This window comes from Macaca thibetana, chromosome 1 (genome assembly GCF_024542745.1).
Source record: "Macaca thibetana thibetana isolate TM-01 chromosome 1, ASM2454274v1, whole genome shotgun sequence".
NCBI lineage: Eukaryota > Metazoa > Chordata > Mammalia > Primates > Cercopithecidae > Macaca > Macaca thibetana.
Window position 1 is genome coordinate 209009926 of NC_065578.1, and position 13706 is coordinate 209023631.

Consider the following 13706-nt stretch of genomic DNA (forward strand, 5'->3'; position numbering starts at 1 on the left):
TATCCGGAGCCCAGAAGAGTCTTTGTTTCTAGATACAGTTTGGCAGGTATATATGGAGCACTTACTTTGTGGCTCAGGTGCTTGATGCTACAAGGTGTGCAATTTGTGAAAAATAATTTCCAAATGTTTGGGTAATTTATAGCTCTTATTTAATATCTCTTAGATTCATTTAGGGAAGGGTACAGGCATGTTTTAAGGAAACAATTTAGCAGTAATCTGTTTTTGAGGAAATATTAACTCTGAATAAAAATTTGACTTTCCTGTTTATTTAGTGTTGCAGCACTGAGAAGTAGTTTCTTTTTTTCTTTTTCTTTCTTTCTTTTTTTTTTTTTTTTTGACACAGTCTTGCTCTGTTCCCCAGGCTAGAGTGTAGTTGCACGATATTGACTCACTGCAACCTCTGCCTCCCGGGCTCAAGTGATTATCCTGCTCAGCCTCCCAAGTAGCTGGCATTACAGGCACATGCCACCACACCCTGCTAATTTTTGTATTTTTTGTAGAGATGTGGTTTCACCATGTTGGCCAGGCTGGTCTCGAACTCCTGACTTCAAGTGATTTGCCTGCCTCAGCCTCCCACAGTGTTGGGATAACATGTGTGAGCCACCTCGCCCAGTGGCTTTTTTTAGTTTTTTTTAATAGCACAAACTACCTTTAAATATCATAAAATTGATAGAATTTTTTTTTCTCTTAAGACAAAGTTTACGATCCTGTTTTTCAAAACATATTTAGTTACTAAGTAATAGGCATGAGAACTTACCCTTAACCACAGAGATGTTTCTCTCTCTTATTCAGAGACTTAAGCTAGTTTCTGAAGGGTTAGCCAGCAGGTTCAGTTAGTTCTACATTCAACAATCACCACCACCATTATCAAAAAGCCGTTATTGATCATTTCATTAATTAAGCCCATGTGATAGGGAGCCATCTCATACTACAGACGTGTTGTCTTCACTAAAAATCTAATTTTAAATTGTTACATATGACCTAGCTGTATGTGTATTGGCAACCTTTAGTGTTTATATAGATTAATTTTTTTTTTTTTTTTTTTTGAGATGGAGTCATGCACTGTTGCCCAGGCTGTGGCACGATCTCGGCTCGCTGCAAGCCCCGCCTCCCGGGTTCACACCATTCTCCTGCCTCAGCCTCCGGAGTAGCTGGGACTACAGGCACCTGCACCATGCCCGGCTAATTTTTTGTACTTTTAGTAGAGAGGAGGTTACAGCGCATTAGCCAGGATGGTCTCGATCTCCTGACCTCGTGATCCGCCCACCTCGGCTTCCCAAAGTGCTGGGATTACAGGCATGAGCCACCGTGCCTGGCCTATATAGATTATTTTTATAGTTCTAATTTGATCATGCCAAGTCAATGATTGAACTGTTATTAAATTTTTGTTATGCATAAGGTCTTTCCCAAATCTTAAGGAGAGACAAATAGGAACTTGTTTCTGTCTTTCTTTCTTTGTTATGTTTTGTTTTGTTTTGTTTTTTTTCAAGACAGGATCTCATTCTGTCACTCAGGCTGGAGTGCAGTAGCATGAACATAGCTCACTGCAGCCTCGACCTTCCAGGCTCAGGTGATCCTTCCATATCAGCCTCTTGAGGAGCTTGGACTTACAGGCATGCACTACCATATCTGGCCGAATTTTTAAACTCTTTATAGAGACAGGGTCCCACTACGTTGCCCAGGCAGGTCTCAAAATCCTGGGCTCAAGCGATCCTCCCACCTTGGCCTTCCAAAGTGTGGGACTACAGCTGTGAGCCACCATACTTGGCTGAGAACTAGCATTTAACCAGTATCTAGTAACTCTGTGCCAGCTATTGGAGGCAAAGTAGGAAGAAGAGGGGCTGTAACATGAAGCAGCTCCCGAATTCTACCATTTTTAGTTGTGTGATGTTGGTCAAGTCTGCACTTTCCTCCTCTGCATCTAACTCAGATCTCAGCTGAGGTGACCACCTTCTTTGAGATATCAATTCAATGAACACTCATTCCTCTCTCCTGTGATTCCAGAGGGACTTACCTTCTCATCGTCATTCTGGCTCTGGGTTCCTCAGTCTGAGGCTTCCCCCTCTGTCTCGCAGTCTCACCTACATCTCATTTCCTGCAGATACTATGCCCCCTTTTGCGTCATACTGGTCCTAATGTTGGATGCTGACCTTTTTATTATTTTCCCCAGATCTTTTAAATACAGCATTTGTGTGTATAGCAGATCACAGTGAAGATGTACGTGAGAATGGAAAAATTTTGCATCACATTTGAGTTCCTTAGCCATCACCAACCTGTAGGGAAATTTTTACTATTGATACTATTGTTACTTTTCTCCACTGTTTACAACTTTCCCTTATTTCTGTTTCTCTTCTCTTCCTTGCTTCATCTTCCCTCTTCTCTCTCACCCATAAATGTCTATTCATTTCTTATGCAGAGCAGTTCAGATCTTTTTTCTTATTGTCTTCTTGCCATCTCTTCCTCCACAACCAAAGCACCAAGGCACTTTTGGGTTTTGTTCTACAGAAAGGTCGTTCCCTCCTGAAAATGAGGCTGACGGAGGGAACGCCACCAACCCTGGCAGCATTACTGAGGCTCATTCCCCAGTCTCTCAGTGCAAGCCCTGGCGCCTTCCACTTCACCCAGCTGGTCTGACAGTGGCTGATCCTAGATAAGAAAGCACTTGGTAAAATGGGAAAGAAGATAAGAAGGTATCATTATCATCATCCCAGAAGGTTGAATTACTAAAGTCATGATGTATCTTTCCTTCTGTTATTTATGTTATCTTTCCTTCTCTTTCACTTCCCCATGCAATGACCACCAGAAATCTCTGTCCATTTCCCAGCAGCCAGAGCCGAAGTGTGCAGCGGCACTGGGGAAAGGTTCCGAATCTTCCGAGCCGAGAAGACTTACGCAGTGAAGGCGGGACGGTGGTATTTTGAATTTGAGACAGTCACTGCTGGAGACATGAGAGTTGGTTGGAGTCGGCCTGGTTGTCAACCGGATCAGGAGCTCGGCTCGGATGAACGTGCCTTTGCCTTTGATGGCTTCAAGGTGAGTGGGTTTGCCCTGTACCGGTCATCTGTACATGCTGGAGGCTTGTCTCCTCTGCTGTTCCTCTTGGTAGCATCACAATACCAGTATTTTCCACAGCACAAACATGGAAAAAATATTTCATAGGAAAGCTTTTGTCCTCATAATCTCAAAACCCTTCCCCACAACACATGAATACGGTGAAATTCACCAAGTAAGACATTGCTTTTCCATGGTTGTCAAAAGATAAATCATCTTTGTCTATCAAAATGTTAAAGATACATATATAGAGGAAAAATGCATATACATTGATACAGCGATTCCATGTCAGGAGTTTAAGCTATAATTAATGATATGTTTGTAGAAACATTTAATAGCTACAATGCTTAAAGCAGTGTTGTTTATAATCACAAATGGTTTTCATTTTCAACATTATTAGTAATTTCTATTAAGTTGGATGGAAGCTGGTCAGGTGTTTATTTTGTTATATATTTATAAATGTTTAAAGATTGTTTTACATATGTAAAATATTTTGATTAGTAATATGGGCCAGGTGCCTGTAATCCCAGCACTTTGGGAGGCTGAGGCAGAGGGATCGCTTGAGGCTAGGAGTGCAAGACCAGCTTGGGCAACAAAGTAAGATCCTATCTCTACAAAAAAAATTTTAAATTAGCCAAGCATGGTTTTTTTTTTTTTTTTTGAGACAGAGTTTCACCCAATACTTAGGAGGCTGAGGTGAGAGGATTGCTTGAGCTCGGGAGGTCGAGGCTGCAGTGAGCCATGATCATACCACTGCACTCCAGCCTGGGCAAGAGAGTGAGACCTTGTCTCAAAACAAACAAAAAAATAACAATAACAGTGTGTATATGATTATAGCCACAATAGGATAATAATAGTCACTTTTGATTGGTAAAATCATAGATTTTTTAAAGTCTTGTTTTTATTTTTTATTTTTTAAGTGAATTTATATTCCTTTTCACATGAGGGGGGAAAAGCTACTTTTTAACTAAGAAAAATAAAATTGGAATAAATAAGCAATCATGAAGAGATTTGACATTTGGATATTTCTTGGTGTGAAATGTCCTCTGAGGAAAGCCTTTCCAGGCTTGAAATTAGGGCAGTTGACCCACTTAGTTCTGAAACATCACATTTCCTGAATCCAGTTTTTTTTTAAATTTCAAATAGAAAATTTTAACACTTTTTTTGGGGGGGTCAAAATTAGCAAAATTTAAACTTAAAAAAATAAAATAACAGATAAAAGGTAGCTTTAGGTTTACATCTCCTGAAGATCAGATGTAATGAACCAGAGTGGGAAGTATCCTGAGGAAAGTTAAAATAACCTTTACTCCCAATCAAATTATAGGCAAGAAAGGATACTCCCGATTTGGGAACAGGCATGGGGTGGGTGGGGTTGGAAGGCGAACACTACAGCCAGGTAAGTGGGTTGGGCATTTTATGCCTTTTGATACCTGATATAAACTTTTTAAAAAAGACAGTGTGTTATATTGAGAGGAATTATGTCATCGTTCTGCATTGGCGACTCTGTCCGGTAACATACCAATTCACAATGCAGGTGAGGCTTAAGAAAAAGTCAAAAGATTTATCTGACAAAATAATTCACATAACTCAGGTGTACCTATAAATCAATGGAATATGCTTGTAGATCCAAAAGTCACATTTATCAAAACTGTGTTTCAAATGTACTTACAATATGAGATTTCACTTTATGTATATAGAAGAAAAGGTTGGCATCTATATTCAATTTTTGGCTTGTTACTTCAGCAGATATCCTAAGGATATTTTTAGGTTTGATTTGAAGCGTTTTTACTTTTAGTATGTCACTGAAATGCTTCTAGATTTCCATTTTGTTGAAATATCTGTGCCATCGGTTCTAAGGAATGAAATTTTATTTTGAAATAGATGAAAATTACACTATCATTTTCAATGACAGATGCCCAGCTTGATTCCCTAGCTCATAATTATTTGTATTTGTGGGAGGAGAGAAAAACAAACCATATTCTGGGAAACATTCATTGTCGCAGAAAAATAATATATTCTAAAGGCATATAAGTTTTCTTTCAGCAGAAAGTACGTGAGATTAGATTTTTAAAATAATGGGCTCTCAAAATCATGAAATAGCTTTTGGATTTTTTTTTTCAAGATTCAATAATATACCATGTTAATATTAGGTAGGAATTTAGAATTCCCAGACAGTTCCATTTTGCTTAGGACATTGCAGTAGACAGATATGCCAGCTGCAGTTTCTCCTGCTGTTGTGTTAATAGAAGGCGCTGCTGTTAAGTAGTGACAGAGTGGTGGGTGGGTGCTATTTTCCTGTCTTAGTCTGTGACAAGGGACTTTTCTGTCCTCTGTATAGGCCCAGCGGTGGCATCAGGGCAACGAACACTATGGGCGCTCTTGGCAAGCAGGCGATGTCGTGGGCTGTATGGTTGACATGAACGAACACACCATGATGTTCACACTGAATGGTGAAATCCTTCTTGATGATTCAGGTTCAGAACTGGCTTTCAAGGACTTTGATGTTGGCGACGGTAAGTCTGCTATGTTTTGTGTTGTTTTTAAGTTTGCCGCAACTCTGCGGAGGTTCTGCAGGAGTTCGAGACCAGCCTGACCAATGTGACGAAACCCCATCTATACTAAAAAATACAAAAAATTAGCCGGGTGTGGTGGCACACGCCTGTAGTCCCAGCTATTTGAGAGGCTGGGGCAGGAGAATCGCTTGAACGTGGGAGGCGGAGGTTGCAGTGAACCGAGATCGCACCACTGCACCCCAGCCCAGGTAACAGTGCGAGACTGTATTCAAAAAAAAAAAAAAAAAAAAAAGATGTAGGGTGTTGGTGAAGCAAGGAAGACATTTACTCCTCTGAGATGCGATGTGCTCCCAGTTAGGTGGCCTTGGCCACACAGGGCTGTTTTGTATTTAAATTAGTTTGATTTTTTTTTTTTTGAGATGGAGTTTTGCCCTTGTCGCCTGGGCCAGAGTGCGGTGGTGTGATCTCGGCTCACTGCAACCTCTGCCTCGCATATTCAAGTGATTCTCCTGCCTCAGCCTCCCAAGTAGCTAGGATTGCAGGCGTTCGCCACCATGCCCAGCTAATTTTTGTATTTTTAGTAGAGACAGGGTTTCACCCTGTTGACCAGGCTGATCTCAAACTGCTGACCTCAGGTGATCCACCCACCTCAGTCCCCCAAAGTGCTGGGATTACAGGCATGAGCCACCGTACCCGGCCTAAATTTTAAAAAGTTAAGAATTGAGTTTCTTAGTCATGCTGGCCACCATTTGGAGGGCTCAGTTCCCACAGGTAGCCAGGGATGCCCCTACTGGACAATGCAGAGAGCGAATATTTCTCTCACCACAGAAAGTTCTATTGGATAGTGTTACTCTGGAGCATATAAACAAAACAATAGCTGACAAAAATTGTATAATTATCTTATTTCCGCCTGGCATGGTGATTCACACCTGTAACCCAAGCACTTTGGGAGGCTAAGGCGGGAGGATAGCTGAACCTAGGAGTTTGCTACCAGCCTGGGCAACATAGCAAGACTGTTTCTACAAAAATTAAAAAAATTAACCAGGTGTGGTGGCGTGTTCCTGTAGCTCCAGCTACTCGGGTGGCTGAAGTGGGAGGATCACTTGAGCCCAGGGAGATCAAGGCTTCAGTGAGCTGTGATTGTGCCACTGTACTCCAGCCTGGGTGACAGAGTGAGACCTTGTCTCAAAATAGTAATAATAACCTTATTTCAAAGATAAGCCAACACTTCTTTTCAAAATGGCTTTCGAATATATCCTGTGATATATTTGCATATAAAAATGTAAATATATTTGCATATGTATAGTCTTGGATTTTAAGATATATACCTACCTCAACCAGTATTTTTTTCTTTCTTTCTTTCTTTACTTTTTTCTTTTTTGAGACAGAGTTTCACTCATGTTGCCCAGGCTGGAGTGCAATGGCACAATCTCAGCTCACTGCAACCTCCGCCTCCCAGGTTCAAGCTATTCTTCCTCAGCCTCCCAAGTAGCTGGGATTACAGCCTTGCACCACCACACCCGACTAATTATTGTATTTTTAGTAGAGACGGGGTTGTACCATGTTGGTGAGGGTGGTCTCAAACCCCTGACCTCAGGTGATCCACCCGCCTCAGCCTCCCAAAGTGCTGGGAATACAGGCGTGAGCCGCCACGTCCGGCCTATTTCTGATAGTCTATATAAATTTGTCACTGATCTTCAAAATGTTAGCCAGTTCATTGCTTGTATTAAGTTTTGTATTCATTCATTTAGCTTCTGAGCAGGTATGAACATCGTTTCCATAACACAAATTTGCAAAAATAATAGGAATTTTACATGTGTAACTCAATATCTATGTTTAAAATGTTTACTTTTTACTTTTTGGAGATCCATAGTAAGTCTAATATGCATGAGGTACATGAGAAGTTTTGACACAGGCATGCAATGAGTAGTAATTGCATCATGGAAAATGGGGTATCCATCCCCTCAACCTTTAATCCTTTGTGTTACAAACAATCCAATTATACTCCTAGTTATTTTAAAATGTATGACTGAATTATTACTGACTATGGCCACCCTGTTGTGCTATCAAATATTAGGTCTTACTCATTTTTTTTTAACTATTTTTGTACCCTTAATATCTATTTTGAACACTTATCTCTGGGTGGTGAAATTAGTGCTCTAACCCTCCCCTACCTGTCTCCGTTTCTCTGATATTATTTTTAGGGATGTCAAAGTATTAGTGGGAAGGTAGGAGGAAGGCTTTTTATTGGTGTTATCTATCTGTCTACATTGGCTGCTATTGTGAATGTGACCTAGGTTTCATTTTTTAATTGGTTTTATAGTTATTAATTATATAATATAATTAGTTATTAATTATATATTAATTATATAGTTATTAATTATATGATATTAATTATATAATTATTAATTAATTTAAAAATACTTGACTGCTATGCTTCCTTTCTTTGGATGTTAAAAAAATTAAATGCATGTGTGAGTTCTGTTTGTATGATACGTGGTTCCGATAATAACACAGATTTGCAGAATGCTCATCCATACTGTTTAAGCACGTAACAAATGTTCATGGTACCATGCAGTCGCAGAGACCAATCACCATTGCAATAATGAGACAGGCTCTGAAGGGTATCACGGTGGCACATGGTTTTGAACAATTTTGGCTTTTGACTTTGTGTACTTCATAGAATTTTTAAAATTTAAAAACTGACTCGAACTTTGTATCGGTATCTCTATCATAGAGCTAACACGGGATTTTGATGAATTATCTGAAATTTTGTGGTTGATGTTGCTGGGCTTTTAATAGAGGTTTTTGGAGGGTGTGCCTTTTGGTCTTCAAGGCAGGTTATAAGCTTTAGGTAGCAATGATCATTAAGTAGTAACTTTGTAGGGGTCAGTGATGAATCTAAATTTTCTACCATAAAGAGGACTTCAGAGTTTATCCATGCCCATGATTTTTCAATGCTTTTTGGTACTGGAATATCTCTTCCCCTTCCCTCCTCTCCCAAATTAACTTTATATAGCTTCCCAAAAAAGCTCCTTAATCTACCTGTCACTACTGAGAGCTAGCCTTGAGATAGCTAGGGCTCAAAGGATCCAGTTTGAAAAACTATTCAGGGTTTTCTAGCACAGAAACATACTGTGGTTGCTAAAGTACTAAAATGGATTGATAAGTGGTCTATTTTAAATTTTTCTTACACCTAGCCTGTCTTTATGTCTGTGTCATGTTTCATTTGGCATTTTTAACCATCTTCATAATTTCTTCTTATTGCTACAGAGAAAGCTTAGTCATTTATACATTGACTATTAAAGCATGTGGTAAGATGAATAAATGTAGAAATTATTATCCATGGAGGTATCTATATCTATATTCATATATTCACACACACACACCTAGACAGATGCATATGTATGTATATGTGTGTATGCACACACATACACAGTCACAGGCTGTAGATCCCTGTCTGGTCAGCTTAGTAGACAACATGGTCATGTATATTTTGACCTTTCTATCTTTTGCATAGTTTATACAACTGAAATGACATGCTGACCAGTATAAGTTGTTTCTATATAATACCAAGAAGAAAATCAGAAACATCTTTGAAAGACTGATGCGGCCATCCAGTTAAATCCAGGTGGAGCTATGGCCATCCTAGTTCTGGAAGAGGATGGGGTTGTTCCATAAAGGTGCTACTAGGAACAACCCTATCCTCTTCCAGAACTAGACGGCGGATCACGAGATCAGGAGATCAAGATCATCCTGGCTAACACGGTGAAACCCTGTCTCTACTAAAAATACAGAAAATTAGCTGCGTGTGGTGGCGGGCACTTGTAGTCCCAGCTACTCGGGATACTGAGGCAGAAGAACTGCCTGAACCCAGGAGGCAGAGGTTGCAGTGAGCTGAGATCGCACCGCCACACTCCAGCCTGGCGACAGAGTGAGACTTTGTCTAAAAAAAAAAAAAAAAAAAAAGATGCTTTTAGGGCTTTTCTAAGGGGCTTCAGAAGACCCCTTCCTCAAATAAGGACTGTAGCATCCCTCAGGAAACTCATCTGTTAACTGGATAAAAACCAGTTACACAGAGACAGAAACACTGGTCTCTGGTAGAAGGAGCAAGACTCTCATTCCCGCAACTCCTCCTCAAAACCATGCTTACGTGGTCAAGAAGAGCATTGTTGAGCTAGAGTGAAATTCCACTAGAATTTCAGGGTTTAAAGCCTGCATTGTCTATGTGGCAGACCCTCTGTTAGGATTCTCCCTTCTCTTTGGCTTTTTAAAAATCTCTTCAGAGTATCTTTGGGGAAGGCAAAAGGATTCCTTGAATCATCACTTTTAAAAGACCCCTCTGACTGTCATGTCAGCAAAGGAATAGTGCAGGGCATGTGTGGAAACAGTTTTTGATGAGCTTAAGTTTTTCCATGAATGCTTGTCTCTTCTCACCACTGGACTGATAACCATTCAAAATCAGGATTGGGGAAGCGCAGGGAAAGAGGTTGCAGTGTTCACTCTTATGGACGGAATCCTAAGATTGCTTCTAGGAATCTTTCTCCGTGGTGTACACACTATCTTATATAACCCTCTCCTCTTAAGCGCCAGCAGAACTTGTGAATATGATGGGGTATCACTCATGATTAGGTCACTAAATCAGTTTACTTTGAGTTAGTCAAATAGAGATTATACAGGTGGACCTGGCCTAACCAGATGAGCCCTTAGGGATTGGGCCCTTCCTAAAGTCAGAGAGATACAAAATGTGAGATAAAATGTCCTGCTAGACTTGAAGAAGCAAACTGCTGTGGTATGGAGAGAGCAACATGGTGGGAACCTGCAGGCTGCTTCTGAGAACTGAGAACAGCCCCAAGTTCATAACTGGCAAACAAACAAACAAAAACCAAGAAAACTCAGTTCTACAGCCCGAGGAACCAAATTCCCTCAACAACCAGGAAGCTTGGAAGATGACTCCAACCCTCAGATGAGAATGTAGCCCATGTTACCATCTTGATTTTTATCCTCATGAAACCCTGAGCAGAGAACCCAGCCCTACCGTGCTGGACCTCTGACCTACAGAACTATGAGATAAGAAATGAGTATTGCTTTAAATGGTTAAGTTTGTGGTAGTTTGTTCCATAGCAATAGAAAACCGACATATTGATCAAGGGGCTTTCTTAGGTTCATCTGAACCTTCAGACTCACCGGACTATCAAAGACCACCCATGACACCAGTCTGTTTAGAGAGGGAACAGGAATCATGGCTTGCCAGCAGGGCAGCGCCAAGGATTCCTCTTCCCACAGGAGTGTTTTTAGATGTACGTATAATTCTGTAAGTTCATATGCAATTACCTAATCAGGAGCCATTTTTATTATAAGCCATGCTACCTAATAACTTAGTTGACATTTCAACTTTTACCCGCAGAGGTATAGTAGCTAATCAAGCTATGATACTCCTCCATACCCAGAACCTAGGAGGAGCTCTCCTGACTCATCTGTGGTCTACGGCATTTTATCAAAACCAGAGACTATTCCACATTATGTTTTGGGACCAAGGCTTTATATATTAAAGCCATGATTTTTATATGGAGCATCCCTTTACATACACATTCCTCAAGAGCCTAGTGGAGGTGATCCTCATCACATTAGCTGGGAGACAGGAACAGGGGTAGTAGAGGCCTGAGATCTCTCTTCTTTTCCCCCACCCCCAGTGTACATATATAAATTTCCATCCATCTTACCACATACTTATTTTCATTACTTTACTAGCCAATGTATATATGTCTGAGCTGACCATCTCTGTAACAATAAGAAGGAATTATGAAGATGGCAAAACATGCCATATCAAGCATGGCACAGACACAGAGACAGACTAGTTATATGAGAAATTTAATTACAGAGCACTTATAAAACCTTTCAGTACTTTAGCAACCACAACTTATTCCTGTGCTAAAAGATTTTTCTAAATTGTTTTTCAAACTTGTAATATGACAAGAAAAAGAAATTGAAGGTGATAAGAATTGGAGTAAAAGGAACAAATTTATTATTATTTGAAGACAATATAAGTATTTACAAAGAAAACTCTAAAGAATCTGCACATATTACTAGGAACAATTGGAGTGTTTCACAAGGTAGAATTTCTATTCTAGCAGCAGTTAAGAAAAGTAAATTAAAGATACCATTTGCAGTAGCATCAAAGACTAGCAGTAGCTAGGTATCTAACAGAAGGTACACAATACCTTTACTGAGAAAATTATTAAAACTTATTGAGAGATGGTTGACTTTATTAAGAGACTTACTACCAAATAAATGAGGTGAGTTATGTTCATGGAGAAGACAAAAGCCTGAAGATATTAATTCTTCCAAAAGTGATCTATAGCTTCAATCTGTCAATCATACTTTTCAAATAAAAATCAAGTGTTTTGGCCGGGCGCAGTGGCTCATGCCTGTAATCCCAGCACTTTGGGAGGACGAGACGGGCGGATCACGAGGTCAGGAGATCGAGACCATCCTGGCTAACACGGTGAAACCCCGTCTCTACTAAAAAATACAAAAAACTAGCCGGGCGAGGTGGCAGGCGCCTGTAGTCCCAGCTACTCGGGAGGCTGAGGCAGGAGAATGGCGTGAACCCGGGAGGCGGAGCTTGCAGTGAGCTGAGATCCAGCCACCGCACTCCAGCCTGGGTGACAGAGCGAGACTCCGTCTCAAAAAAAAAAAAAAAAAAAAAAAAAAAATCAAGTGTTTTTATGGAAGTTGATATGATGATTCTAAAATGTATATGGAAGTGTAAAGGGCTATAATATCTTCTGTCTAAAAGCAGCGAGGGGATGCATATCCTACCAGATAGCAGGATTTATTGTAAAGCTATAGTCATTAAAATAGAGTGGTATTGTTGTAGGGACAGACAAATTGACAAATGGCATAAAGTAGAGATGCCAGAAACACACCAGCACACGTATGGAACCATAGAACATGATGAGGTAGTGTGTCAGTATGTTGGAGAAAAGAGGCCTGTGACAAATGGGGATCTATATGGAAAATATGACATAGTCACTTCCTCACACCATATATGATAACAAACTCCAAATGGTCTTAAATGTCACAAGCAAAACTTTGAAACCACTGGTGGAGAATATAGACAAATTTAAGAACATTCATTTTAAAAAAAGCCTTAAAGGAAGCATAAAAACAGTCATCTATTAATGGGGAGAAGCTATTCACAATGTGTACAACTGAAAAAAAATGTTAGTGCTAAGAAAATATAATTTCTGAAATCAAGCAAAATGATGAAAAGGTATGAACAGGTATTTCATAGAAGTAGCAACTCAGAGGGACAAACGTTTGAAGAGATGTTCATTATTATTGATCGGGGAAGTGCAAATTCATAATTAAATGCTATTCTATATCAATTCTGTTTGCAAACATTTGTAAAGACCTGACAATACTCAATATTGGAAAGCACTGCACCCATAGGACCTCTTTTGCATTGCTCTTAGGAGTACAAATTGGTCTCTGCACTTTGGAAAACAGCATGACAGTATCTCTGAAAATGGAATATTCACATACCCATGACCCAGAAATTCTACTTCAATTTTTTAGCTACATTAATGTGTCTCAACAGTAGGAGATATGTACAAGAATGGTTGTAGGAGCACTATTCACAATTGCCAAAGCCAGGATACAACCGAAAGCACACGGAATGGAAACTACAGTAACAAATGACAACATGGATATCTAAGGGAAAGAAGTCCCAAAAGATAACTATGGTAGGCCAAATAATGTCCTCCAAAGATGTTGACTGATGACCTACTCTTGGAAATCTATGACTATGTTACCTTACATAGCAAAAGAGATTTTGTTGATGTGATTAAGATAGTGATCTTGAAATAAGGAAATTAACCTGTGGGGAACCAATGTCATCACAAGGATTTTATAAGAAGGAAGTAGGAGTGTGTGTGTGTGTGTGTGTGTGTGTGTGTGTGTGTGTGTGTGTGTGTTTGTGTTTGCGAGAGAGAGAGAGAGAGAGATCAATGGATCGATTGATCTGGGAGTCAGGGAAAGCCAGAGACCTCTAGAAATGACAGGAAAGTCAGGAAGTGGGTTCACTGCAGAGCCTCCAGAAGGAACTCAACCCTGTTGAGCAATAGGTTGGAAGATACT

The 13706-nt window shown here is 40.0% G+C and overlaps 1 protein-coding gene across 8 annotated transcripts in view; it reads left to right on the forward strand.

Moving 5' to 3' along the window:
- The window catches only part of RYR2 (ryanodine receptor 2), a 795071-nt gene that overhangs the window by 522301 nt on the left and 259064 nt on the right, over nucleotides 1-13706 (forward strand). For all 8 annotated transcript variants that reach the window (XM_050770606.1, XM_050770614.1, XM_050770624.1 and 5 more), the window contains exons 28-29: nucleotides 2825-3033; nucleotides 5390-5564. In XM_050770606.1, coding sequence (XP_050626563.1) covers nucleotides 2825-3033; nucleotides 5390-5564 — 384 coding nt within the window. The remainder of the gene's footprint in view (nucleotides 1-2824; nucleotides 3034-5389; nucleotides 5565-13706) is intronic.